This window comes from Erythrolamprus reginae, chromosome Z, assembly GCF_031021105.1.
Source record: "Erythrolamprus reginae isolate rEryReg1 chromosome Z, rEryReg1.hap1, whole genome shotgun sequence".
Lineage (NCBI taxonomy): Eukaryota > Metazoa > Chordata > Lepidosauria > Squamata > Dipsadidae > Erythrolamprus > Erythrolamprus reginae.
The window spans coordinates 93,527,360-93,555,329 of record NC_091963.1 but is presented as its reverse complement, the minus strand read 5'-3'; the positions used below and the strand labels follow the sequence as shown (position 1 = coordinate 93,555,329).

The 27,970-nt window shown below is 35.7% G+C and overlaps 1 protein-coding gene and 1 long non-coding RNA gene across 6 annotated transcripts in view; one reads left to right on the top strand and one right to left on the bottom strand.

The window, feature by feature from the left end:
* The window catches only part of IFI35 (interferon induced protein 35), a 102,487-nt gene that overhangs the window by 9,384 nt on the left and 65,133 nt on the right, over window positions 1-27,970 (top strand). For 2 of the 4 annotated variants that reach the window (XM_070727017.1, XM_070727015.1), the window contains exons 4-7: window positions 246-362; window positions 1,980-2,133; window positions 4,924-5,033; window positions 5,813-6,002. In XM_070727017.1, the coding sequence (XP_070583118.1) occupies window positions 246-362; window positions 1,980-2,133; window positions 4,924-5,033; window positions 5,813-6,002 (571 nt within the window). Of the gene's footprint in view, window positions 1-245; window positions 363-1,979; window positions 2,134-4,923; window positions 5,034-5,809; window positions 6,003-27,970 lie in introns of all 4 variants that reach the window. The other 2 variants (XM_070727014.1, XM_070727013.1) reach the window with 1 other exon arrangement.
* LOC139153275 (uncharacterized) lies at window positions 7,770-26,893 on the bottom strand. 2 transcript variants are annotated; one of them, XR_011556783.1, is made up of 9 exons: window positions 19,182-26,893; window positions 15,948-18,945; window positions 15,108-15,697; window positions 14,275-14,410; window positions 13,482-14,018; window positions 12,885-13,123; window positions 11,438-12,032; window positions 10,723-10,847; window positions 7,770-10,064 (listed from the first exon to the last, which is right to left on the bottom strand). It is a non-coding gene; the product is annotated as an uncharacterized lncRNA (long non-coding RNA). The 2 variants fall into 2 exon arrangements; XR_011556784.1 differs by lacking the exon at window positions 19,182-26,893 and having other exon boundaries at window positions 12,885-14,018; window positions 15,948-16,078; window positions 16,696-17,119.

The following is a 27,970-nucleotide window of genomic DNA, read 5'->3' as shown; positions in this document are numbered from 1 at the left end:
TTGGACTATTGAGGCAAATACGCCATTGTTTCCCACATTCTGTTATCTCCAGAATTGTTCCTGCTAGATTTCCTAGGCTGAGGCATCTTGTCACTAGAAGAAACCCTGGAGAGGGTTTCTACTGTAGTTGTCTAGAATTTGTAATCTGTTTTCCCAAAGAAAACAGTAGTGCATATTTGGACTGCCACCCAGTGGTGAAGAAATGCCACTTGTTCAGATTTGGTGACCTACCTTCTTCTCTACAGAAAATATTTCAGTTGGAAAAAAAGGATTCAAACCAGCTAAAGCAAGAAAAGTGGGCATTGGAAAATGAATTGAAATATCAGGAGCAGCTTCATGCAACCCAGGAAGAAATTATTAAGGTAGCAGGACAAGTGGGTTTAAAGTTTTTTTTAAAAAAAAATATGGTTCTGCAAAACCATATTATTTTATTTAAATTCTATGGGTAAAAACCTGTTTTTCTTTTTTCTTTTCCTATTAAATATTTCTATTTCCCTCAAAGATAAGATGTTACATAAAAAATAAACAATGATACAGTGATACATCGTCTTACAAACTTGATTCGTTCCGTGACCAGGTTCGTAAGATGAAAAGTTCATAAGACGAAGCAATTTTCCCCATAGGAATCAATATAAAAGTAAATGATGCGTGCAATCTCATCCCAAAAGTCACCCCTTTTGCCTTGTGCTGCTGGGAAACCCCATCTCTGGACTTCCCTTGTCAGCCAAAGCACACTCCGGACTTCCATTGCCAGCCAAAGCGCTGGGATTCCAGTGAGGGGAGTCTCAGGGGAATCCCTGCGCTTCAGCTGACAACAGAAGTCCAGAGGTGGGGTTTCCCAGCAAGGGGAGCCTCAGGGGAATTCCCACGCTTCGGGTGACAAAGGAAGTCCGAAGGCGGGGCATCCCAGCGGTGACGGCTCAGGTTCATAAGGTGAAAATAGTTCAGAAGAAGAGGCAAAAAAATCTTAAGCACTGGGCTCATATCACGAATGTTAGTACAGGGTACATGTGTGTTAGGGTTTGTCACTGTAAATGTGTACTGTTGTTACAGTGTTGCTACTGTAAAAACATGTACTGTTGTTACAGTTGCTACTGTAAAAAACTTGTACTGTCACTTAAACAGTTAACTATTCTAAGCTGGTACGTCATTAGAGGGCACCAGTACTCCGTCCCTCAAATGAAGCTGTGATGCACATTTCTGCTTAGTCATTCTCTTACTTTGCCTGAGAGGGGGGAGTTGTGTTTATGCTTCGTGCATATCTTCTTGTATTAGCTTCGTGCTTATTATCTATGTTGTACTTTGCTTTGTGCTTCTAATCTTGTAATTGCTCAGTGCTTATTATCCTGTATTTGGTTCATGCTTATTCTGGATTGTTTCTATATTTTGGTTATATGTAAATAATACTTGTTTAACTAAGTCTGTGTCTTGGCTTTATCACACATCCACACTCTGTTAAAATTCTCTCTCGGTGATGTCAAAGGTTTCATAGCCTAGCTATACCGAGACAAGCCAACAACGAAAAGTTCATATGAAGAGGGGTTCGTAACACAAGGTATCACTGTATAATAAAAAGAAAGGCAAAATTTAAAGACAAGACAAAAACTGAAAATAATAATACAAATGTGCGCAACATAAATATTCATTGACTATTTTGGTTGAATGTTGAGAGACAAGTCTCAAATAAATTTGTAAATCCCACTCCCTCCTTGCACAGTGCATCTACAAATAATTATAAACTTTCTCATCTATGCTTGCTATATTTGGTATATTGCTATTTTACGCTACTATTTCTTTAAAAAATATCTCAAGTATAAGAAATTTAATATCTACCAATCAAGTCGAACCTGATACCCATTTATTGCAGTCAGTCACATTTTCTGCCTTATAAACCAACACAGGAGGCAAAAGCATTTGGTGTATGTACATTTGTGTCTTGAAGTGAGAGTGACTCTTATATATAACTTTGCATTGCCCAGATGCCAGCTGCTCTTCCTGACAGAGAAATGGTGTTTAAAGGTCATGTGGAAGAGGGAAAGATGGAAAACTTTCCAGAAATGCTGAGTTTCCTACCCCAGATCCGATACCCTATATTTGGGGGATCAGCTCTCATCACTTTTGAGGATCCTGAAGGTAGGAACAACCACTTCATAAGTGACATTCTCATTCTCAGTATGTTGGCCAGTAGTTGTGAATCATAATGGAAGTAAAGAATATGAATTTGTTTGGAGGGGGGAATTAAAATACTATAAGAATAACATGATTTATGTTGACTTCAAATCATTTAAGATATTAGTTAAAGCTTTCTTTGCCATGTGGGTCTTTATTTAGCCTTAAATAGCAATGCTCATTCCTTTAAAATTGGAGAAAAATATTAAGCAGAAGAAATGAAAGAGACGTATTACATAAATATTCATAGTCAGCTATTTTAATATGATCTGTATAAATTTAATTCAATTTTATTCCATATATATTCCTTTAATCTATTTTTTTAATATTTATCTGTTTGTCTATTAATACACTTCCAATTTAAGATTTTCTCTTCCCCTCTTTTCTATCTCCTCATCCCTTTCAAGTGTTACATATTGGTTATATCATTTGCTTATATTCGAACATCTTTATTTATATTCATTTTCTAACCATCTATAAAACTTCCCCCAAGTCTTGTGATACAATGAATCCCCTTAATCTTTTAATCTTAATATTAATCTGCTTATTTCTGCGCAGTTCAAAATTTTCTTTATTATCTTCTTATCTCCAGGAATTTATTAGATTTGTATGCCGCCCCTCTCCGTAGACTCGGGGCAGAATGGTTCCTGCTTTCCAATTTCATGCAAATACAATCCTAGCTACTGTTACTATATATTTTATTAAATATATATTTTCTTTTTTGTATTTTTCTGATAAAATTCCTAATAGAAAAATTTATAGTTTAAAGTCTGGCTTTTCCTCCACCATTTTTCCTAACCATGATTGTATCTTAATCCAAAATTTTCTTGCTTTTATACACATCCACCACATATGATAATAAGAACCTGGTATTTGATGATATTTCCAACATTTTATTGATTTATCTTTAAACATTTTTCAAAAAATATTTTTTCTGGTGACATATGCCATCTATAAAATATTTTGTACATTTTTTCTTTATATACTGTTGTCATGTTTAGTTTGTAATTTTTTCTCATATTTGTTGCCATTTATCCAATTCTATTGTATACCCCAAATTCCCCATCCAAATTATCATTATTTCTTTTACCATTTCTTCCTCTAATTCAATTTGTAACAAATAATTATATAATTTCTTAATAATTTTTTCATCAATAACTCATCTAATTCTGATGTTCCCATAATAAATCCATTTTGTTTATTATCGTTTTCGTATCTTTATTGTATTTGCCAATGTGTGAACCAGTCTGTCTTTAATCTCTAGCTCTTGTTTGGTTTTCACTTTTCACTTTTCTGTTAAAGTATCCTTATATCTTATAACATTTCTTAAGTTAATAATATTTGGATGTACAAGTGCTTACATTATTGAAAGCCACATTAGTATTTTCATATAATGTTTACTTTTACTTTTTCCCATACTGTTAACAAAGTATTCCTTAAACAATACTTCTGAAAATATGAATGTATTTTGTTCTTGCCATACCATAAAAAAGCATGCCAAACCTATTTGTAAATCGTGACCTTCCAGAGTTAATAATCTTACATTTCTCAGCAGAATCCATTCTTTCAACCATGTTAATGCTGCTACTTGATAGTGCATTTCCCAATTAGGTACACCAAAACCACCTCTCAATCTTGTTTCCTGTAGAAGTTTCATTTTAATCCTTGCTTTCTTCCCTTGCCAAAAGAATTTCCTTATTGTCTTATTTAACTTTTCAATAAAAGGTCTCTTTAATGTAATCAGAATTGTTTGAAACAAATATAATATTCATTTTTTATTCAAATTGTTATAATTATCTTCTTTTATCGCTATACAGCTTGCTGTTAAATATATCCAAATATTTAATCTTTTTTACTCTCTGGATGCCCAATTTCTTTTCCACTTTTTTATTTTGTTTTTCTGTCATATTTTTGCTATCATTTTTGTTATTTTTTTAATGAATTTTTAACCAATATCTTAACTGGTGACATTTCTCTATACCAAAACAAAAAAATAAGAAGAAAAGCTCTCCTACTTGTAGAAATGATGTTTTGTAGCCTTTCATTCAAGCAACTTATTTTCTATTCAGAGCAAATGATCTTGCCTAAAATACAGAAACAATCTGTAAATTTCAGTAAGAACTTGAACTGAGTGCAATTAGAGAATTTGGAAGGGATGAAGGCAGTGACTCCTTTTGAGGTCCACTGCTTGATCAAGCAGGCACCACTACTTGATCTTACACAGTGATCCAGATATTTTCCAAAGATTAAAAAAATAAGAATCAACAAAAGAAAATTCATTTAAAGGACAAGTTCCAACTTCAGGAACTCTCCCTTTTGTATTTTTGGCACTACCATCATATACCTTTTTAGAAATTGATTTTTTTTTCATTGGCAAAGTATCCTAAATCCTGCATTCTCATTCAAGCAATGGGATTTTTAAGTTCTGGGCAAGAATGGAGGCCTGACTGATTTCTAATAGTTTTTTATTCCATATTGCCTGTGAGGCCTAAACAAATCCTGACTGACACAGCTCCTTTTATATGAAACCGATCAGGCAAACAACCTATTAGGAGATGGCATTTTCCCACTCCAACAGAGGACCAGAATGAGAACTTCAACTGACAACTATGCACTATATACAATACATAACAGAGATGGTCCAAAAATTCTGAATGAGGAAATTAATTAAGATTGTTGAACTGACAAAAGAGATGCAGATAGAAAAGACTGGTTTGGTTTGAATATGTCTTTTCCATGGCTTTTCTCCATCAGTTGCCAGGAGGATCATCCAAATAAGACAGCATTGCATTCAGCTAGATGAATGGAGCTACATGCATGTGAAGGCTGAAGCTATGACATTATTGCTGCCCTCATTCTTAAAGGTGAGTTCTTGACCTTTGACTGTGAAGGGATGCATGTTTTGGAGGGTCTATTGTAGAAAGGGACTGTAACTGCAAATAATATTATCTTCTCATTGTCTTCTCATCCAATCTACCTCAATCTGTAAATAAAGATATAAACATAACTATGTGAGTGAAAAGCTGAGGAAGACCGAGAATGAGGACTGGATAATAAAAGCACCACCTTGTGGAATTTTCCCAAAGGCTGATGTAATCTTGTAATGTAATAATATAAGCAAAGTTGTGTGAAAATAATGAAATATTGTGATACAATAGAAAAGTGTTATCATTTGGGAAATTTAGATAAGTAATTAATAGAAGTAACAAGTATAAACTAAGGTGATTAAAAGAAATTTTATATATTTATAAATTATTATTATTATTACTTATACATATAACAATATGTATAAGAACTATATATCAATATTATATACTAATTTAAAAAAAGGAATTGTAGCTTTCTGCAACAACACCAGTAGAACTGCAAAAAATTTCACTACACATGCACCACTGGATTATATTTTAAGTAGATACTTGGTTGATACCTAGAATGCTGGCCATAAGTACCAGTCAAATTATATTTATGACACATCATTAAATGTTCAGACTGAGTTTCAATTTTCAATGAGCAAAATATGATGATGATGAAGAAAATGATAATGATAATAATAATAATAATAATAATAATAATAATAATAATAAATGCAATACTATTGTTAAATTCTACTTTCTCAAGATTTCCTGTCTTCTGATTCCAGCAGATCTCCCTGAAGCAAAGTTCCCAAAAAGTGCTGCTATCTGGATTATCTGCGTTCTCTTTACCCAAGGATCAGCTCCATGATAAGCTAGTTCTATTTTTCAGCAAACGGAAGAACCAAGGGGGTGAGGTGGATCATCTGGAACAGCTCCCAAACTCAGATAATGTGATGCTGACGTTTGTAGATGATGGAGGTAGGAGAAAATGTGATGAAAGAGAAAATGTGCCTCATGTATCTTGGGTGAAGTAGCATTCCTTCCATAAATTGAGAAGCTTATGCTTATATCATCTCCTGAACTTAACAGTGACATTTGTCCTAAGATACTTCTGTTGATGTACACAAGGGCAGGTTGAGAATTCTACAAATGTCCATCCATTCTTGGTTAGGACATGGAACTAGAAATTTTCTAATTTTGGACTCGAGTCATCAATAAGATCCCCTCTGTATATTTATCATAATCCCTTCACCCCCCCCCCCGCACAAAAAAAAGATTCTTTTTCCCATCAAACATTGCATCGTCAATCTTATCAGTGTGTCATCTGGGTACAAAATGTTTGTGTCAACATTTTTCTTCTTGCTTTGTTTAATTTAATATCTACCTTAATCTATATTCTATCCAATTCTATTTTTGGATAGAATCTATCCAATTCTATTTTTCCTTTAATTGCCATTGTAAATTCTAATATTTTCTTAATTATCTATCCCTTTATAGGGATTTTTCCTGCTTTCCAATTTTGTGCAAATACAGTTCTAGCTGCAGTTATAACAGCAAGGATTACCTTCGCTCAGCTGTGGAAAAACAACATACTTAATTAACAAAATTATAGAATATGCAGAGTTGGATAGGCTTACTAAAGCAATAAATGATGAAGGGGAATCAGAATACTATAAAACTGGGATGATTGGTATAAATGGTTAGATAACAGATGTATAGGTTAGGAATGTTAATAGCATTAGCATTTAGATTTATATATTGCTTCATACCCTGTTTTCCCCAAAATAAGACAGTGTCTTATATTAATTTTTGCTCCCAAAGATGTACTATGTCTTATATTCAGGGGATGTCTTATTTTTTTTCAATGAAGAAGAATTCACATTTATTGCTGAACAAAAAAAATGAACATTTACATTCATCACAAACCAGACAAATTGTGAATCCTATGAAGAATTTCTTACTACTACTTGTGGTTGGCTTCAGGCCAGCTCCTGTAGATGGGGATTTTGATGTGGAACAGTGGGAGTCATCTGTTTATAGAAGACCAGTGTAGGTGCAGCCAGATGCCTCAGATAGTGAAGCCGAATCACAGGCAGAGGAAGGCAGTGAGGAGGAAGTGATAGACAGGGGAATGGGTGCAGCCAACCCACCAGCTAGCCCCCCAACTAGAGGGTCCTCGGACTGAGAAGAGGAGGACATCATGAATAACACTATCTTGAATCCCCGTGTACACAGGATCTTGGGAAGGCAGAAACAACTGCGCAAGCTTATAAACAGATAATAGAGAGCAGCTGTTCAGAATTTAATGATGCTGCTGAAACCCTGATAAAAAAGGGAGGGTTGGAGTGCTGGGCGTGGGTGTTTATTGTTGGCGTTTTTGGAAGAAAGAAGATTTTGCAGCGTGGTTTGCATTCTGTTTTTGATTTCTTTGAACTCTGTGGACTCTGTGGCACTCAAGCAGGAAAAGGCTGTGCAGATTTGAGTGTGGAACTCTGGCTTTATGGATTCATAAATCACCCCTTTGCTCTGGCACAAGTCTAAACGTGTCAGGTGAACTGATGTGTGAGTAACTAACCTTTTGGACTCATAAAACAGTAATTGATCTTGCATTCAAGCAGGCACTTAGCCTTTGTACGTAAAGGAGACTTTCTTGGTTCATTGCCCTTCTGTTGTGGGTGCTTGACTTAATTCTGGGCTCGTGGGTGGGTAATTGTAATAGCCAGGCAGAACACTACCGTACCATTATTTATTTTTTTAAAAAAAATGTTTTTATTGAATATATACATTAAAAACAGGGTACAGAAAGGCAAAGGGAATATATATAATGTACATTCTAACATTTATAATTTTCTTACATAGTACACGTAGGTGGGGAAGGAGAAAAAAGAAAAGGGAGGGGGTTGGGGAAGAAGGGAAAGAGATATAAAGGGAAGGGGGATAAGAAATTGGACCAAAAGAGGAGTGGTAAGAAGAGTGCATAGGGCCAGCGTTAGAGCTGGGGCTTTCATGCTTTGCGGCCTTTGTGTAGATTTCCCTAAAGTTTTTATCTATATGTTTTTGATGTAATTGTTAGTGCCAACACGTATCAGTGGTTTAAGGGTTTGTTCATTCAGTTTCTTTGTAATATAAAGTTCGTGTCAATCGATGTTTACAATTTGTCGTTTCAGTTTGATATTATGATTTGTGACGTAGATTGCTAGTTTTACAAGTTGTTTTTGTTGGATATTTTTCTTGATGAATAATTTTTAAGTAATTTCTTTTTTTTAACCAATGGTACCATTTGTCCCATGCTTTATAGAAATCTGTCTCATCCTTGTTTTGCAATTCCATTGTTAGCTTAGACATTTCTGCACATTCCATTATTTTAATCAAAAGGGATAAAACGGTTGGGTTTTTTTCCTGCTTCCAGAATTGTGCATATAGAATCCTTGCGGCTGTAATAATGTGAGTTATAATATATCTGTTTTCTTTACTAAAGTTTTGTCTTATGATTCCTAATATAAATAGTTCAGGTTTTGCATGGATGATCTGGGAAGTAATTTGTTCTAGCATAGTTTTGATTTTATACCAATATTTTTGGGTGGTTTCACCATTATTTCCATGTACAACAATTAATGGTATGATACATTTACCAATATTTACAGTTTGAACAGAAAGTAAAATTTATTCAATGACAGTTATGTCATCATCTTCTAGGACATCATCATAACAATCTAAAACCCTTAATTTCCTGTTGAATTTGTTGTGACTCCATTTCTTTCAGAGTCATTGACCTATATCCCTCATGTCTAGCAATTGCATTGTCCTTGAATCTTCTTGTCAAGGTAGCCTGCTCGTAGTGCATTTGTAATGCAGCTGTCAGTGGTTTTCTCCCATGAATTCTTCACCCAAGTCACAACCCCCTACAGTTTAGGCTTTACAAAATTTCCACACTGATTTCTCTCCATTCTATTTTCAATGTACTTTCTTCATGTCTTTAGCATGGTGTGTGCTGGCTGCATGCCAGACTAGCAGATCTCTTTGGCTTCCTCGCATAACAAGCGGTAGCATTAAATCACTTCCTTATAACAGCTTGTGTGGCCCAGGCTTTTTCAGTTTCAAGAATAAAAATGCCTGAAACACGTTCAATCAGTGAAGGGCTACCAAAAATTTTACTACCACACCATGGGTGTGGCTTATGCAGAATGCCCTGCATTTTCTTTCAACATCTTTCAGTGCAAATTGGGTGTTCTGGGATGGAGCTCTATTTTCGCTACCCCACTGCATTCCCCCCCATATGGGCAGTAGCCCACCCTTCTTTATAATCCAAATATTTAATCCACCCCATTGATAGGACCATTAAAAAAAGAAGAAAGAAGAAAGAAGGAAAAAGGAACCAGTCGGGCCAAAACAAAAATAATAAGAAAAAAACTAAACAATAAGTTTCTTGCTCTTCAGCTTCTTCTTTACCTTAATCCAAACTATTTGAGAAAAAATAAACAAATGCAAAAGAAGGAAAAAAGAAGCAGAACAACTAGAAATAAAAGAATTGAAGTAGAATAAAGCAAAGTGATAAAAGAAACACAAAAGTAAACAAAAACAATTTTTTAAAATCTTCAACAGGGATTTATATATCCAAAATAAATAAATAATACAACAGAGCCAAAAATACACTCCACCACTAACATCAATTAACTCTTATTACCAAATTAAAAAATGCATACCAGTAGATTAGTAAAGGGAAAAATCCCAACAACAAGGCAAAATAAAAGCTCTACTTTTTTCATTCTCTTATCCACTTTCCCTATTCTTTGTTTAGTGTTCATGTAAAGGCTGTATCATATTATTCAAATCCAATTGCATAGTGTCAGTTTTCTCTTCATGTGCATTAGTATCCAATGCTCTCTGTATTGCTGGACTAGAAGTCACTGAGGACGCTGCTGAAGGTTGATGTGTTGTACTCTTCTTCATCTTTAAAAATCTTCTGGTATTTGTAATCACCAAAATAATAATCCAAATTGATTTATAATCCAGAGATTTATTCCATCTTGTTGGGAGGCCCTAAAAAAGAGAAAGAAAGTAGAAAAAATGGAACAAATCGGCAAAAAACCAAAATAACAAGAAAATAAGAAAATAATAAGATTCTTGCTGTTCAGGTTCTTTACCTTAGTCCAAAGTATTTGACAAAAATTTGAACAAATGATAAAGGAAAAATAGAATAAGAAAAAAAAATACGATTGAAGAGAAAAACAGGAAAAAAACATTAACAGGGATTTGTGTATCATAAACAAACAAACAAACAAACAAATAGTGCCCCCCAAAAATCTACCATTGACACCAATTATCTTTTAATACCACATCTAAAAAAATGTATATCAGTAGAATAGAAACGGAACATTCCCAAAACAAGGCAAAATAAAAGCTTTCCTTTTTGATTTATCTTCTTTACAGATTCCAAAGGATACACTGCTCCAGCTAGTATTCAAATCAAACCTGCTAATGTTCTACTTTTCATTAAACAAAACAGTTCTTTATCTATTCAGCAGACATTGTCAAAGTTATTTTCCTTCTTATTATTCAGTTAATTGTCTTTACTTTTAGTTCCTCTAGTTGGCACCATAATTCATTCAAATTTTTTTAACTATTTTTAAAAATAGTTTAAAAATAGTTTATTCAGTCACTTTCAACTCTAATTTATTTTAGTTGTTATTAATATTACCTTGAAAATACGCAATTAGGCGTTCCGGTTTTTAAAAATCAATTCCAGCTCATTTCAATATTTTTTTCTTCCTTCCTCACTCCTCTCTTCAAACTGTTCCTTTTAGTATTTTTCCATAGAGGGTTCTGAAAGGAAATAATATATTGTAACAAAAATCATTTTGCTCACCCAATGATCCACACTGCCTTTTACTTTGTTTCTTTCTTATGACTGCCTCAGCTTTATAATGGCTCAGAGTGGCCGTTTGTGAGGTTTTTCTGACTAGCCAGGAAATTTGCACCTTCCCTGTATCCCCTAGACTCTGTCCCTCTTTTTCGCCATCCCTTCAGGACAGCTTCGGTCTGAAAAGACTCCCTGATGGCTGGGATGTCTACGATTCTCCAAAGACCCTGAGAAAAGTATTGTTTCCCAGTAGTGTTGGCCACATACCCATTTATCTTTTAATAAAGATAAATGGTCTTTTAATTATCCTTCTCCTTTTCTCATTTCTTCATCCACTTTCCCTTATCTTTCTTTAAAATATTTATGTTAAGCCTCTATCATATTTTTCAATTCCAATTGCATAGTATTAGCTTTCTTTTCTTTTTTTAAATTTATCTATCTATTTATTTATTTATTTAATTTGACTTCCATGCCGCCCAATCCCGAAGGACTCAGTATAAAATTACAAGTAACAATAACAATAAAAAGAAGTCAAGATGAAAAAACAAAATACTTATGCCATAGTATCCCATGTTCTTTGGGTTTCTAGACTTGAAATCGCTGAGGAGGCTGTTGAAAGTTGATGTGTTGTCATTCTTTCACCTTTAAAAATATTCATGTAAATGTAATCAACCAAAATTATAATCCAAATCTGATTTTTTAATCCAAATATTTCATCCACTCCATCAGGAGGACCATAAAAAATTAAGAAGAAACAAGGAACCAATCAAACCAATGCAAAAAATAACAAGAAAAATAAGTAACAATAAGTTTCTTGCTCTTCGGGTTCTTCTTTACCCTAATCCAAATGGTTTGACAAAAAGTGAACAAATCCAAAAAAAGAAAAATTAAGGAGAAAAAAAGCAAATACACATATTGAATAGGGATGAAGCAGAGCAATTAAAAAGAACACAAAGAAGCCCCCAGCCCCCAACAGAGCTTTATATATGGGGGTGGATAAATAAATTAATAAGCACCAAAAAAACAATCCACCACTGACACCAATTAACTTCTTCATCTTTAAAAATTCTCTGGCATTTCTAATTCAAAAAATTGTAATCAAAATCTGATTTATAATCCAAAGATTTATTCCATTTTCTTGGGAAGACCTAAAGAAAGAGAAAGAAAGAAGAAAACAGAGAACAAGTCAGCATAAAGTAAAATAACAAGAAAAAAACCTATATGATTGTTGCTATTCACCTCCTTTACCTTAATCCAAACTGTTTGACAAAAAGGTAAACAAATGAAAAGGAAGGAAAAATAGAAATGAAAAAAAAATACAAGAATTGAAGAGGAATGAAGGAGAGCGATTAAAAAAAGACACAAAATTAAACAAAAAAATTAATAAAAACATTAACGCTTTATATATCCTAAACAAATAGTTAAATAATTAAAACACGCCCCCCCCCAAAATCTACCATCAACACCAATTAACTTTTAATACTACATCTAAACAATTTATATCAGTAGAATAGAAAAAGGAAAAATCCCCAAACAAGGCAAAATAAATGCTTAGTTGGGGAAAGACCAGAAGCAAGGTGAAAAAATATTATTTTACTGAAAGAGTAGTAGATACTTTGAAAAAAGTTCTGGCAGATGTGGTTGGTAAAACCACATTAACTGAATTTAAACATGAATGGAATAAGCATATATTCATCCTAAGATAAAATACAGGAAATAGTATAAGGGCAGACTAGATGGACCATGAGGTCTTTTTCTGCCATCAATCATCTATTTTCTATGTTTTTAGAGCAATAAAAAACAAAACAAAATGAACAGAACGAATTTTAAAAACCATCAAGAGGGCTTTATATTTCCAGAGTCCAATGCTGTCTTCGCTGTTATATTAGAGGTGGGTTTGGTACCACATGCCAACTCCCCATTCCTCTCTTCTTTTAGTACTTTTCCCCAGAGGGTTCTGAAGGAAAAGAATATATTGTAACAAAAATACATTTTCTCACCCACACAACCCACACGGCCTTTTACTTTGCTTCTTTCTTATGACTGCCCCAGCTTCATAACGGCTCACAACGGCCATTTTTCCATCCGTCAGTTTGTGAGGCTTCTTCCGACTAGCCAGGAAATTTGCAATTCCCTTGCGTCCTCCAGTCTCTGCTCCAGTTCTTCACCATTGCTTCAAGATGGCTTTGATCTGAAGAGACCGCCTGATGGCTGGGATTTTGACGATTCTTCAAAGACCCTGAAAAAAGTATTGTGTCCCGTTGATGCTGGCCACACAAACCCCTTGTCATTCCCCTTTTTAAAACAACCATTGGTACTATAGCCCCTGCCTCCCCCCACCGACTATTTCTATGCATTATTCATCCTTTTGGATCATCTGCTTCACATCTTTTAATTAGCCTTTTCCTTTTCTCATTGTTTCATCCACTTTCCCTATTCTTTCTTTAAAATCATTATGGTAAGCCTCTATCATAATTTCAATTCCAATTGCATAATGTTAGCTTTCTTTTATTATTTATTTATGTATGGTTTACAACAGTATAAAATTGCAAGTAATATTAACAATAAGAAGAAGTCAAGGAAAAAAAAGAAAATACTTATTCCATAGTATCCCGTGATCTTTTTGTTGCCAGGCTAGAAGTCGCAAAGGAGGCTGTTGAAAGTTGATGTGTTGTCATCTTTTCACCTTTAAAAATATTCATGTTTATGTAATCTACCAAAATTAAAATCAAAATAAAGAAGAAGAAAGTAACCAAACAGGCTATTGCCAAAATAACAAAAAAAAACCTTAACATTAAGTTTCTTGATCTTCAGGTTCTTCATTACCCTAATCCAAACGGTTTGACAAAAAGCGAAAAAATCCAAAAGAAGAAAAAAGAAGGGGATAAAAATGAATGCAGATATTTAATAGGAGTGAAGCTGAGCAATTTAAGAAAGGACTAAGAAACCCTAAGAAGCCCCAACAACAGGGATTTATATAAATATAAAGAAAGTAAAAAAAGTCAAAAATACAATGCACCACCGACATCAATTAACTTCTTCATCTTCAAAAATTCTTTGGTATTTTTAATCCACCAAAATTGTGATCAAAATCTGATTTTCATCCAAAGATTTTTCCACCTTGTTGGGAGGATCTAAAAAAGGAAAGAAAGAAGAAAAAAGTGACTAAATAAGCATAAAATCAAAATAACAAGAAAAAGAGAAAAGGATAAGATTCTAGCTATTCAGTTTCTTTAAATTACTCCAAACTATTTGACAAAAAAATGAACAAATTGTAAAGTAAGGAAAAAGAACTGGGGGGGACGGGACGGACAAATACAATAATTTAAGGGGAACGTAGTATAGCTATAAAAAAACAAAACATAAATAAACAAATTCAATTTTAAAAACCATCAACAGGGCTTTCTATTTCCACAGTCCGCTCCTGTCTTTGCTGTTATTATATTGGAGATGGGTTTGCAACCAGACGCCAACTCCCCACTTCTTTCTTCAAGGCATTCCTTTCAGTACTTTTCCCTAGAGGGTTCTGAAAGAAAATAATATATTGTAACAAAAATCAATTATCTCACCCAAATGATCCACACTGTCTTTTACTTTGCTTCCTTATTATGACTGCCCTAGCTTAATAACGGCCCGCAGTGGCCACTTTTCCAACCCTCAGTTTGAGTGGCATCTTCCGACTAGCCAGGAAATTTGCAATTCCCCCGCATCCCCCAGTCTCTGCCCTACTTTTTCACTGCCCCTTCAAGACAGCTTTGATCTGAATAGAGGCCCTGGTGGCTGGGATTTTGACAATTGTTCAAAGATCCTGAAAAAAGTATTGTTTACCGGTGATGCTGGACACCCCCCACCCCCTTATCATATCCCTTTTTAAAACAACCACTGGTAGTATAGACCCTGCTAACCCCCACCCCCCCACTTTTTGTATGCATTATTCATAATTTCCGATCATCTGCTTTACGTCTTTTAATTAAACTTTCCTTTTCTCATTGTTTCATCCACTTTCCCTATTCTTTCTTTAAAATCATTATATTAAGCCGCTATCATATTTTTCCATTCCAATTGCATAATGTTAGCTTTCTTTTATTATTTATTTATATATTTATTTTTTTAATTTGACTTCTATGCCACCCAATGCTCAGGGAAGTATTCAGGGAAGCTTACAACAGTATAAAATTACAAGTAACAATAACAATAAGAAGTCAGGAAAAAATAGAAAATACTTATGCCATGGTATCCCATGTTCTCTGTGTTGATAGACTAGATGTTGCTGAGGAGGCTCTTGAAGTTTCATGTGTTGTCATCTTTTCACCTTTAAAAATATTCATGTATATGTAGTCCACCAAAACTAAAATCCAAATCTGATTTTTAATCCCAAAATTTAATCCCCCTGATCGGGAGGACTATAGAAAAAGAAGATGAAAGGAACCAATCAAACTAATGCCAAAATAACAAGAAAAAATTAAAAATAAGTTTCTTGATCTTCAGGTTCTTCATTACCCTAATCCAAATGGTTTGACAAAAAGCAAAGAAATCCAAAAGAAGAAAGAAGAAGGGGATAAAAATGAATGCAGATATTGAATAGAAGTGAAGCAGAGCATTTTAAGAAACCCTAAGAAACCCAAAAAACAGGGCTAAATATATATTAAAAAAATTAAATTGAAAATTGAAATAAACGAATCAAAAATACAATGCACCACCGACACCAATTAACTTCTTCATCTTCCAAAATTCTTTAGTATTTCTAATCTGCCAAAATGGTAATCAGAATCTCATTTTCATCCAAAGATTTTTTGCACCTTATTGGGAGGACCTAAAAAAAGGGAAAGAAAGAAGAAAAAAGTGACCAAATCAGCATAAAAACAAAATAACAAGATAAAACAGAAAACAATAAGATTTTTGCTATTCAGGTTCTTTAAATTAATCCAAACTACATGACAAAAAGGCAACAAATGTAAAAGAAGGGAAAAGAAGGGGACGGTAACAAATATAATTATTTAAGGGGAATGAAGTAGAGCAATAAAAACAAAAACACATAAATAAACAGAATCAATTTTAAAAACCATAAGCAGGGCTTTCTATTTCCAGATTCCGCTCCTGTCTTCGCTGTTATTGGAGGTAGTGTTGCTACCACACGTCAACTGCCCACTTCTCTCTTCAAGTCCTTCCTTTTGATACTTTTCCCCAAAAGGTACTAAAAGAAAAGAATATATTGTAACAAAAATCCATTTTCTCACCCACACGACCCACACTGCCTTTTACTTTGCTTCTTTCTTATGACTGCCCCAGTTTTATAATGGCTCACAACGGCCACTTTTCCAACCATCAGTTTGTGAGGTTTCTTCCGACTAGCTAGGAAATTTGCAATTCCCCTGCATCCCCCAGTCTCTGCCCCACATCTTCACCGTCCCTTTAGGATGGCTTTGATCCGAAAACACCCTGAAAAAAGTATTGTTTCCTTGTGATGCTGGCCACACATATCCCTCCCTTTTAAACTTTTGCCCCTGCTTCCCCCCCTTTTATATTCATTATTCATCTTTTTCCATAATCTGTTTCACATATTTTAATTAGCCTTCTCCTTTTCTTTTTCTCTTCTCCTTTTCCTTTTCATATATTTATGTTAAGACTTTGTCATATTTTTCAATTCCAATTTCATAGCATTAGATTTCTTTTCTTATTTATTTATCTATTTATTTATTTAATTTGACTTCTATGCCGCCCAATCCTGAAGGAGTCAGGACAGCTGAACACAATGTAAAATTACAAGTAACAATAACAATAAAAAGAAGTCAAGGGAAAAAAAGAAAATACTTAAGCCATAGTATCCCATGTTCTTTGTGGTGCTAGACTAGAAGTCGCTGAGGAGGCTCTTGAAATTTCATGTGTTGTCATCTTTTCACCTATAAAAATATTCATGTATATGTAATCCATCAAAATTAAAATCCAAATCTGATTTTGATTTCAATATTTAATCCACCCCATCGGGAGAACCATAAAAAAAATGAAGAAAAAAGGAACCAATAAGACTAATGCCAAAATAACAAGAAAAAAAATTAAAAATATGTTTCTTGATCTTCAGGTTTTTCATTACCCTAATCCAAACGGCTTGACCAAAAGTGAACAAATCCAAAAGAAGAAAAAAGGAGATAAAAACTAATGCAGATACTGATTAGGAGTGAAGAAAAGGAATTTTAAAATAGATTAAGAAACCCAAAACCCCCAACAAACTGCGCTTTATAAATAAAAACATAAGATAAACAATTAAAATTAAAATAAATGAGTCAAAAATAAAATGCATCACTGACACCAATTGATTTCTTCATCTTTAAAAATTGTAGGTATTTCTAATCTGCCAAAATTGTAATGAAAAATTTTAATCTAAAGATTTTTTCCACCTTATTGGGAGAACCTAAAATGGGAAAAAAGGAGAAAAAAGGGAACAAGTCAGCATAAAATCAAAATAACAAGAAAAAGAGAAAACAATAAAATTCTTACTATTCAGTTTCTTTAAATTAATCCAAACTATTTGACAAAAAAAGGAACAAATTTTAAATGAAGGAATAATAAGTGGGGGAGGGAGGACTAAAAACAAATACAATTATTTAAGGGGATTGAAGTAGAGCAATTAAAAAAAGATATAAATAAAAAAAATCAGTTTTAAAAACCATCAACAGGGCTTTCTATTTCCAGAGTCCCCCGCTGTCTTCGCTGTTATTATATTGGAGGTGGGTTTGCTACCACACGCCAACTCCCCACTTCTTTCTTCAAGCCATTCCTTTCAGTACTTTCCCCCAGAGGGTTCTGAAAGAAAAGAATATATTGTAACAAAAATCATTTTTTTCACCCACACAACCCACATTGCCTTTTACTTTGCTTCTTTCTTATGACTGCCCCAGCTTCATGATGGCTCACAATGGCCACTTTTCCAACCATCAGGCCTCAGGCTTGTGAGGCTTCTTCCGACTAGACAGGAAATTTGCAATTTCCCTGCATCCCCCAGTCTCTGTGCCACTTCTTCACCATCCCTTCAGGATGGCTTTGATCTGAAGGCACCCCCTGGTGGCTGGGATTTTGAGGATTGTTCAAAGTCCCTGAAAAAAGTATTGTTTCCCCAGTGATGCTGGCCACACAAAGCCCTTATCATATCACCTTTTTAAAAAAAACCCTGGTACTATAACTTCTACATCCCCCTCACACTTTTTGTATTCATAATTCATCTTTCCCATCATCTACTTCATATCTTTTAATTAGCCTTCTCCTTTTATCATTGTTTCCTCTACTTTCCCTATTCTTTCTTTAAAATCTTAATGTTAAGCCTCTATCATATTCATTTCCAATTGCAGAGTATTAGATTTCTTTTCTTATTTATTCATTTATTTATTTATTTAATTTGACTTCTATGCCACCCAATCCCGAAGGACTCAGAGCATTTTACAACGGTATAAAACTAAAAGTAAGGATAACCATAAAAAGAAGTGAAGAAAAAAAAAGAAAATACTTATGCCATAGTATCCCATGTTCTTTGTATTGCTAGACTAGAAGACGCTGAGGAGGCTGTTGAAGGTTGATGTGTTGTCATCTTTTCAACTTTAAAAATATTCATGTATATGTAGTCCACCAAAACTAAAATCCAAATCTGATTTTTAATTCCAACATTTAATCCACCCCATCGGGAGGACCATAAAAAGAAGAAGAAAGGAACCAATCAGGCCAATGTAAAATAAGAAGAAAAAAAATTAATAATACGTTTCTTGATCTTCAGGTTCTTCATTACCCTAATCCAAACGGTTTGACAAAAAGCGAACAAATCCAAAGAAGAAAAATGGATATAAAAACGAATGCAGATATTGAATAGGAATGAAGCAGAGCAATTTTAAAAAAGACTAAGAAACCCCAAAAAACCCCAACAACAGGAGTTTATAAATTAAAAATAAATTAAAATAAACAACCAATACCAATTAATTTCTTCATCTTTAAAAATTCTTTGCCTTTCTAAACTGCCAAAATTGTAATCAAAATCTGATTTTTAATCTAAACGTTTTTCCACCTTATTGGGAGGATCTAAAAATGGGAAAGAAAGAAGAAAAAGGGGAACAAGTTAGTATAAAACCAAAATAACAAGAAAAAGAGAAAACAATATGATTCAGTTTCTTTAAATTAACCCAAACTATTTGACAAAAAAACGAACAAATTGTAATGGAAGGAAAAAGTAGTGGGGGGAAAATACAATTATTTAAGGGGAACGGAGTAGAGCAATTTTAAAAAAGACATAAATACACAAAATGAATTTTAAAAACCATCAACAGGGCTTTATGTTTCCAGACTCCACTGCTGTCTTCACTGTTGTTATATTGGAGGTGGGTTTGCTGCCACACGCCAACTCCCCACTCTCTCTTCAAGCCATTCCTTTTAGTACTTTTCCCCAGAGGGTTCTGGAAAAAAAGGAATATATTGTAACAAAAATAAATTTTCTCACCCACACGACCCATACTGCCTTTTACTTTGCTTCTTTCTTATGACTGCCCCAGCTTCATAACGGCTCACAACGGCCACTTTTCCAACTATCAGTTTGTGAGTCTTCTTCCGACTAGCCAGGAAATTTGGAATTTCCCAGCATCCCCCAGTCTCTGTGCCACTTCTTCACTATCATTTCAAGATGGCTTTGATCTGAAAAGACCCCCTGACGGCTGGATTTTGACGATTGTTCAAAGTCCCTGAAAAAAGTATTGTTTCCCACTGACGCTGGCCACACAAACCCCTTATCATATCCCCTTTTAAAACAACCACTGGTACTATAGCTCCTACTTCCCCCTCACACCTTTTGTATTCATAATTCATCTTTTCCCATCATCTGCTTTATATCTTTTAATTAGCCTTCTCCTTTTATCATTGTTTCCTCTACTTTCCCTATTCTTTCTTTAAAATCTTTATGTTAAGCCTCTATCATATTTTTCAATTCCAATTGCAGAGTATTAGATTTCTTTTCTTATTTATTTATTCATTCATTCATTTATTTATTTAATTTGACTTCTATGCTGCCCAAACCTGAAGGACTCGGGGCATTTTACAACAGTATAAAACTAAAAGTAAGGATAACCATAAAAAGAAGTGAAGAAAAAAAAAGAGAAAATACTTATGCCATAGTATCCCATGTTCTTTGTATTGCTAGACTAGAAGACGCTGAGGTGGCTGTTGAAGGTTGATGTGTTGTCATCTTTTCAACTTTAAAAATATTCATGTATATATAATCCACCAAATTAAAATCGAAATCTGATTTTTAATACCAACATTTAATCCACCCCTTCAGGAGGACGTTTCTTGATCTTCAGGTTCTTCATTACCCTAATCCAAATGATTTGACAAAAAGCGAACAAACCCAAAAGAAGAAAAATGGAGATAAAAACGAATGCAGATATTGAATAGGAGTGAAGCAGAGCAATTTGCTACCACACACCAACTTCCCACTTCTCTCTTCAAGTCATTCCTTTTGATACATTTCCACAGAGGGTTCTGAAAGGAAAGAATATATTGTAACAAAAATCAATTTTTTTACCCACATGACCCACACTGCCTTTTACTTTGCTTCTTTCTTATGACTGCCCCAGCTTCATAACAGCTCGCAATGGCCACTTTTCCAACTTTGTGAGTCTTCTTCCGACTAGCCAGGAAATTTGGAATTTCCCTGCATCCCCCAGTCTCTACCCTTCAGGACGGCTTTGATCTGAAGAGACCACCTGATGGCTGGGATTATGACAATTCTTCAAAGACCCTGAAAAACGTATTGTGTTCCGGTGATGCTGGTCATACAAATCTCTTATCATATCCCTTTTTAAAACAACCACTAGTATTCTAGCCCTTCTTTTTTACTCACTTTTTGTAATCATTATTCATCTTTTCCCATTATCTGATTCACATTTAAAATTAAAAGATTAGCTTTCTCCTTTTCTCATTGTTTCATCTCCTTTCTCTTTTCTTTATTTAAAATCTTTATGTTAAGGCTCTGTGATATTTTCCAATTCCAATTGCATAGTATTAGCTTTCTTTTCTTATTTATTTATCTATTTATTTATTTAATTTGACTTCTATGCCTCCCAATCCCATAATTCTCAGGGCGCCTTTCAACAATATAAAATTACAAGTAACAATAACAATAAAAAGAAGCCAAGGGGAAAAAAAGAAAATACTTATGCCATTGTATCCCATCTTTGTGTTGCTAGACTAGAAGTCACTGAGGAGGCTTTTGAAGGTTGATGTGTTTTCAAGTTTTCTCCTTTAAAAATATTCATGTATATATAATCCACCAAAATTAAAAGACAAATCTGATTTTTAATACCAATATTTAATCCACCCCATCGGGAGAACCATAAAAAGAAGAAGAAAGGAACCTATCAGGCTAATGCCAAAATAACAAGAAAAAAAAATTAAAAAATGTTTCTTGATCTTCAGGTTCTTCATTACCCTAAACCAAACAGTTTGACAAAAAGTGAACAAATTGAAAAGAAGAAACAGAAGGAGATAAAACGAATGCAAGACATCGAATAGGAGTGAAACAGAGGAATTTTTAAAAAGTCTAAGAAACCCAAAATACTCCCAATAATAGGGCTCTATAAATAAAAACATAAAATTAAAAATTAAAATTAAAATAAATGAGTCAAAAATACAATGCACCACCGACACCAATTAATTTCTTCATCTTTAAAAATTATTTGTATTTCTAATCTCCCAAAATTGTTATCAAAATTTGATTTTTTTTCCACCTTATGGGGAAGACCTTAAAAAGGGGAAAAAAGAAGAAAAAAGGGACCAAATCAGCATAAAATAAAAATAACAAGAAAAAAAGAAAACAATAAGATTCTTGTTATTCAGGTTCCTTAAATTAATCCAAAGTATTTGACAAAAAAGAGAACTAATATAAGGGAAGGAATAAGAAGTGTGGCGGGAAAACAAATACAATTATTTAAGGGGAATGAAATAGAGCGATAAAAAACAACAACACATAAATAAACAGAATCAATTTTAAAAACCATCAACAGGGCTTTATATTTCCAGAATCCACTGTTGTCTTCACTGTTATGATATTGGAGGTGGGTTTGCTGCCACACGCCAACTCACCCCTTCTCTCTTCAAGTCGTTCCTTTTGATATTTTTTCACAGAGGGTTCTGAGAGAAAAAAATATGTTGTAACAGAAATCAATTATCTCACCCACAAGACCCACACTGACTTTTACTTTGCTTCTTTCTTATGACTGCCCCAGCTTCATAACGGCTCGCAATGGCCACTTTTCCAACCGTCAGTTTGTGAGGCTTCTTCCAACTAGCTAGGAAATTTGCAATTCCCCTGCATCCCCCAGTCTCTGCCCCACATCTTCACTGTCCCTTCAGGACAGCTTTGATCTGAAAACACCCACTGACAGCTAAGATTTGGACGATTCTTCCAAGACCTGAAAAAAGTATTGTTTCCTGGTGATGCTGGCCACACAAACCCCTTATCATATCCCTTTTTAAAACAACCACTAGTACTAAAGCCCCTGCGTTTCCCCTCACTTTCTGTATTCATTATTCATCTTTTCCCATTGTCTGCTTCATATAATTTAAATAGCCTTCTCCTTTTTTCATTGTTTCATCTACTTTCCCTATTCTTTCCTTAAAATCTTTATGTTAAGCCTCTATCATATTTTTCAATTACAACTGCGTAGTATTAGCTTTCTTTTCTTATTTATTTATCTGTTTATTTATTTAATTTGACTTTTATGCTGCCCAAACCCAAAAGACTCCGGCCAGCTTACAACAGCATAAAATTACAAGTAATAATAACAACAAAAAGAAGTCAAGAAGAAAAGAAAATACTTATGCCATAGTATCCCATGTTTTGTGTCGCTAGACTAGAAGTCGCTGAGGTGGCTGTTGAAGGTTGATGTGTTGTCATCTTTTCAAGTTTAAAAATATTCATGTATATATAATCAACTAAAATTAAAATCCAAATCTGATTTTTAAACCCAATATTTAATCCATCCCATCGGGAGGACCAATAAAAAAAAGAAGAAGAAAGGAACCAATCAGGCTAATGCCAAAATAACAAGAAAAAAAATTAAAAATACGTTTCTTCATCTTCAGGTTCTTCATTACCCTAATCCAAATGGTTTGATAGAAAGCGAACAAATTCAAAAGAAGAAACAGAAGGAGATAAAAAATCATGCAGATATCAAATAGGAGTGAAGCAGAGGAATTTTAAAAAAGTCTAAGAAACCCCAAAAGTCTTCAACAACAGAGCTTTATAAATAAAAACATAAAATTAAAAAATTAAAATTAGAATAAATGAGTCAAAAATACAATGCACCACCGACACCAGTTGATTTCTTCATCATTAAAAAATATTTGGTATTTCTAATCTGCCAAAATTGTAATCAAAATATTATTTTTAATCAAAAGATTTTTCCATCTTAGAGGGAGGACCTAAAAATGGGAAAGAAAGAAGAAAAAAGGGAACAAGTCAGCATAAAACCAAAATAACAAGAAAAAGAGAAAATGATAAGATTCTAGAATGCGTTCCGAGACCGCCCGCAAAAGTCAAATTTCCGCGAAGTAGAGATCCGGAAGTAAATACACTATTTTTGGCTATGTACAGTATCACAAGCCTTCCCTTAACACTTTAAACCCCTAAACTGCAATTTCTCATTCCCTTAGCAACCATTTAGATCATTACTTACCATGTTTATTTATTAAAGTTTATTTAAATTTTTTTTATTAAAGGCGGATGAAAGTTTGGCGATGACGTATGACGTTATTGGGCGGGAAAAACCGTGGTATAGGGAAAAAAACAGCAAAGTATTTTTTATTAATATTTTTGAAAAACCGTGGTACTGTATAGCCATTTCGCGAAGTTCGAACCCGCGAAAATCGAGGGAGCACTGTATAGCTATAAAAAACAACACATAAATAAACAAATTCAATTTTAAAAACCATCAACAGGGCTTTCTATTTCCAGAGTCCGCTCCTGTCTTCACTGTTATTATACTGAAGGTGGATTTGCTACCACACGCCAACTCCCCAATTCTCTCTTCAAGTCGTTCCTTTTGATACTATTCCCCAGAAGGTTCTGAAAGAAAAGAATAACAGAAATCAATTATCTCACCCACATTACCCATACTGCCTTTTACTTTGCTTCTTTCTTATGACTGCCCCAGCTTCATAACGCCTCGCAATGGCCACTTTTCCAATGGTCAGTTTTTGAGGCTTCTTCCGACTAGCCAGGAAATTTGCAACTTCTCTTCATCCCCCAGTCTCTATGCCACTTCTTCACCATCCCTTCAGAACGCCTTTGACCTAAAGACCCCCTGATGGCTAGATTTTGAGGGTTCTTCAAATACCCTGAAAAAAGTATTGTTTCCCGGTGATGCTGGCAATGCAAACCCCTTATCATATCCCTTTTTAAAACAACCACACACATTTTTTCTATTCATTATTCATCTTTTGCCATCATCTGCTTCACATCTTTTAATTAGCCTTCTCTCTTTCTCATTGTTTCATCTACGTTCCCTATTCTTTCTTTAAAATATTTATGTTGAGCTTCTAGCATATTTTTCAGTCCCAATTGCATAGTATTAGCTTTCTTTTCTTATTTATTTATCTATTTATTAATTTAATTTGACCTCCATTCCACCCAGTCCCGAAGGACTCAGGGCGTCTTACAACAGTATAAAATTACAAGTAACAATAATAATAAAAAGAAGTCAAGAAAAAAAAGAAAATACTTATGCCATAGTATCCCATCTTCTTTGTGTTGCTAGACTGGAAGTCGCTGAGGAGCTGTTGTAGGATGATGTGTTGTCATATTTTCACCTTTAAAAATATTCATGTACAATAAAGTCTTGGTTATCTGTCCTTTGGTTATCCGACACTCTGGATTATCTGACACCATGGCCAGTGTTCCCTCTAATTTTTTTGGGGGGTGGGCAGAAAAGTATAGTGTCTGAGCGGCAGTCCCTTCGGGACTGGGCGGCACAGAAATAATAAATAAATAAATAAATAAATAAATACTGTGTGTCTATAACAGTGAGCTCATAATAGGGCAACTCTATCAATATCAAAATGCCCCTTAAATAGTTGAGCTAGTTTCAAACTAGATTTTGATTTTCTTTCTCTCTTCCTTACTCCCATTCTTTTTCTTTCTCTCTTCCTTCCTCTCTTTTTTCTATCTGTTTCTCTCTCTTCCTCTCTTCCTCTCTCTCTCCTTCCCTCTCACTCTTTCCCTCTCGGCTTCTGGGCAGGTTTGGAAAACTCTGAGTTGATGATGATTTTTAAGTGAGCGACTGCTCACTGCTCAGCTTAGAGGGAACTATGACCATGGCTGCTTGGAGGCATGGCTGTAGGCATTTACACCCTCCCAGGCACGCCCTCAAACATGACAGCCACGATGGAGAAGCAAGCTGGGAAGAAGTGTTCCCCAATGACAGCAGGTAGCCCATGGAGGTGGGTCACGCAGGCTTTTGCCACCTAGCCCCTCCCCAGCTGCCCACCTCCCGGTCCTGGCAGCAGCAGGCAGGTTCCATGAAGAGGTGGGGGGAGGAGGAAGAGGAAAAGGAGGGGGAAGAGGGTTGAAAAGTCAGAAAGGAGCAGTAGCAGTTTTGGCGGCAGTGGTGTTGACCGCTAGAGCACAGCAGTGGCGGTGCTGCTTTGTACCGGGGCAGCCAAAACAGAGCTTTTGCTATTTATTGGCAGTGGTCACTGCGAGCCGGCTCAGAGTCGACCGATCAGCTCACCTGCCCTCTCACCGCATGGCCCACGGCTGCCCTTGAATGCTCCCCCCCAACTGGAGCCGGATGCCTCCCCAACCTTCCTCGGCTCAGGCTCTTTCTGTTGAGCCTTTGATTGCAGAGCCCGCAGCTGCAGCAGCCGGGGCTGGCAGCTGGTGGTCATCTGTGCTGAGGCTCCCTCAATCCTACCTCTATTGCAGCCTTGTGGATCCCTCACCCCCAAGAATGCAAAGCGCCAGCTGCAGAGAGCAGGGGGAGGTGGGAGAGGGCACATGCTTGCTTCCTTGTTTGCTTGCAGCCACAAGACTGAAAAGGAGGTGGGGTTGAGGGAGGCTCAGTGTGGATGGCTGCTCAGCTCAGCTGCAGCAGCTGCGGGCTCCGCAGCCAAAGGCTCAGCAGAAAGAGTGCGGCGCCTGACCTGAAGAACGCTGGAGAGGCATCCAGCCCCGTCTGGTGGGGAAACATTTTGGGCAGCCACATGCCATGCGGCAAGGGGGCAGGTGAGATTATCGGTCCACTCTGAGCTGGCACACTCCTGCCCCCACCAATAAATGGCGAAGGCTTCATTTGTTTTGGCTGCTACGATTAAAAGCAGCGCCACATCCGCTGTGCTGTAGTGGTCAGTTTCACCGCTACCAGAGCTGCTGCTGCTGCTCCTTTCTGACTTTCTGGCTCTCTTTGCCCTCCCTTTCCTCTTTCTCCTCCTCCCCGCCACTTCCTCACAGAAACTGCCTGCCACTGCCAGGACTGGGAGCTGGGCAGCAGGTGGGGCAGGGAGAGAAAACTCACCCAACCCACCACTGTGGGCTACTTGCTGTCATTGGGGAAGGCGGGCGCCTGCCTCCATCTCTCCCCCATGTTCAAAACACAATTTAACTTCAAAGCTGAAAAAAGGAAGTGAATGAAATGGGCAAGTGAGAGAGAGAGAGAACCGAGGACAGAAGCAGTACAGTAGAATCTGGATTATTTGACATTTCGGTTATCCAACTATCAGCCCACCCATTTATGTCGGATAACCAAGATTCTATTTTACATGTGATCCACCAAATTAAAATCAAAATCTGATTTTTAATTCCAATATTTAACCCACCTCTTCAGGAGGACCATTAAAAAATGAAGAAAGGAACCAATTGGGCTAATGTAAAATAACCCCCCAAAAAATTAAAAATACATTTCTTGATCATCAGGCTCTTCATTACCCTAATCCAAACAGTTTGAAAAAAAGGGAACAAATCCAAAAGAAGAAAAAAGGAGATAAAAACAAATGCAGATATTGAATAGGAGTGAAGCAGAGCGATTTTAAAAAAGACTGAGAAACCCCCAAATCCCCCAACAGCAGGGGATTATAAATAAAAAAATAAAATCAATAATAAAATTAAAACAAATGAGTCAAAAATACAATGCATCACCGACACCAATTAATTTCTTCATCTTTAAAAATTCTTTGGTATTTCTAATCTGCCAAAATTGTGATCAAAATCTGATTTTTAATCTAAAGATTTTTTTCCACCTTATTGGGAGGACCTAAAAAAGGGAAAGAAAGAAGAAAAAAGGGAATAAGTCAGCCTAAAACCAAAATAACAAGAAAAATGAAAACAATAAGATTATTACTATTCAGTTTCTTTAAATTAATCAAAACTCTTTGACAAAAAAGGGAACAAATATAAAGGAAAGAAAAAGACGTGGGGAAAAAAATCAAACACAGTGGAACTCAGTTAATGAATGCCCGGGATAGTGAAATTTGAAATAACAACTAAAAATGTCATTAAAACTTTGCACTGGAAACTGAACAAAAATTCGGATACTGAACAGAAATGTTTGGTTGTTATTGGAAATGTTACACCCATTGTCCCTCACTCTTCTCACTCTCTTTACCTCTTGCCTCTCTGCCCTTGTCTCCTCAGCAGGCAGGCACTGAGTTTGCTGATCCTGGCGGTGGCTTCTCTTTGAGGACAGTGGCGATGGCGGTGGCGGCAGCAGGGGCCTGGGCATGGACATGATGTTCCCAGTTCTGCTGCTCCTCGAAGAGAAACCGCCGGAGCCGCCTCAGCAGTTGCTGCCGCCAGAACCAGCTGGTGGCAGTGGTGGTGGTGTCAACTGCTGAGCCAGCTCCCGTGGCTTCCCTTTGAGAAGCAGCAGCACCAGGAATCTCACGTCCATGCCCAGGCTCCCGCCGCCGCCACTGTCCTTGAAGAGAAGCCGCCAGATCCGCCATTGTCACTGCTGCCACTATCGCTTTCCTCAAAGAGAAGCCGCCGCCACGACAAGCAAACTCATTGCCTACCTGCCGAGGAGACGAAGGCAGAGAGACAAGAGGTAAAGAGGTAAGGAGA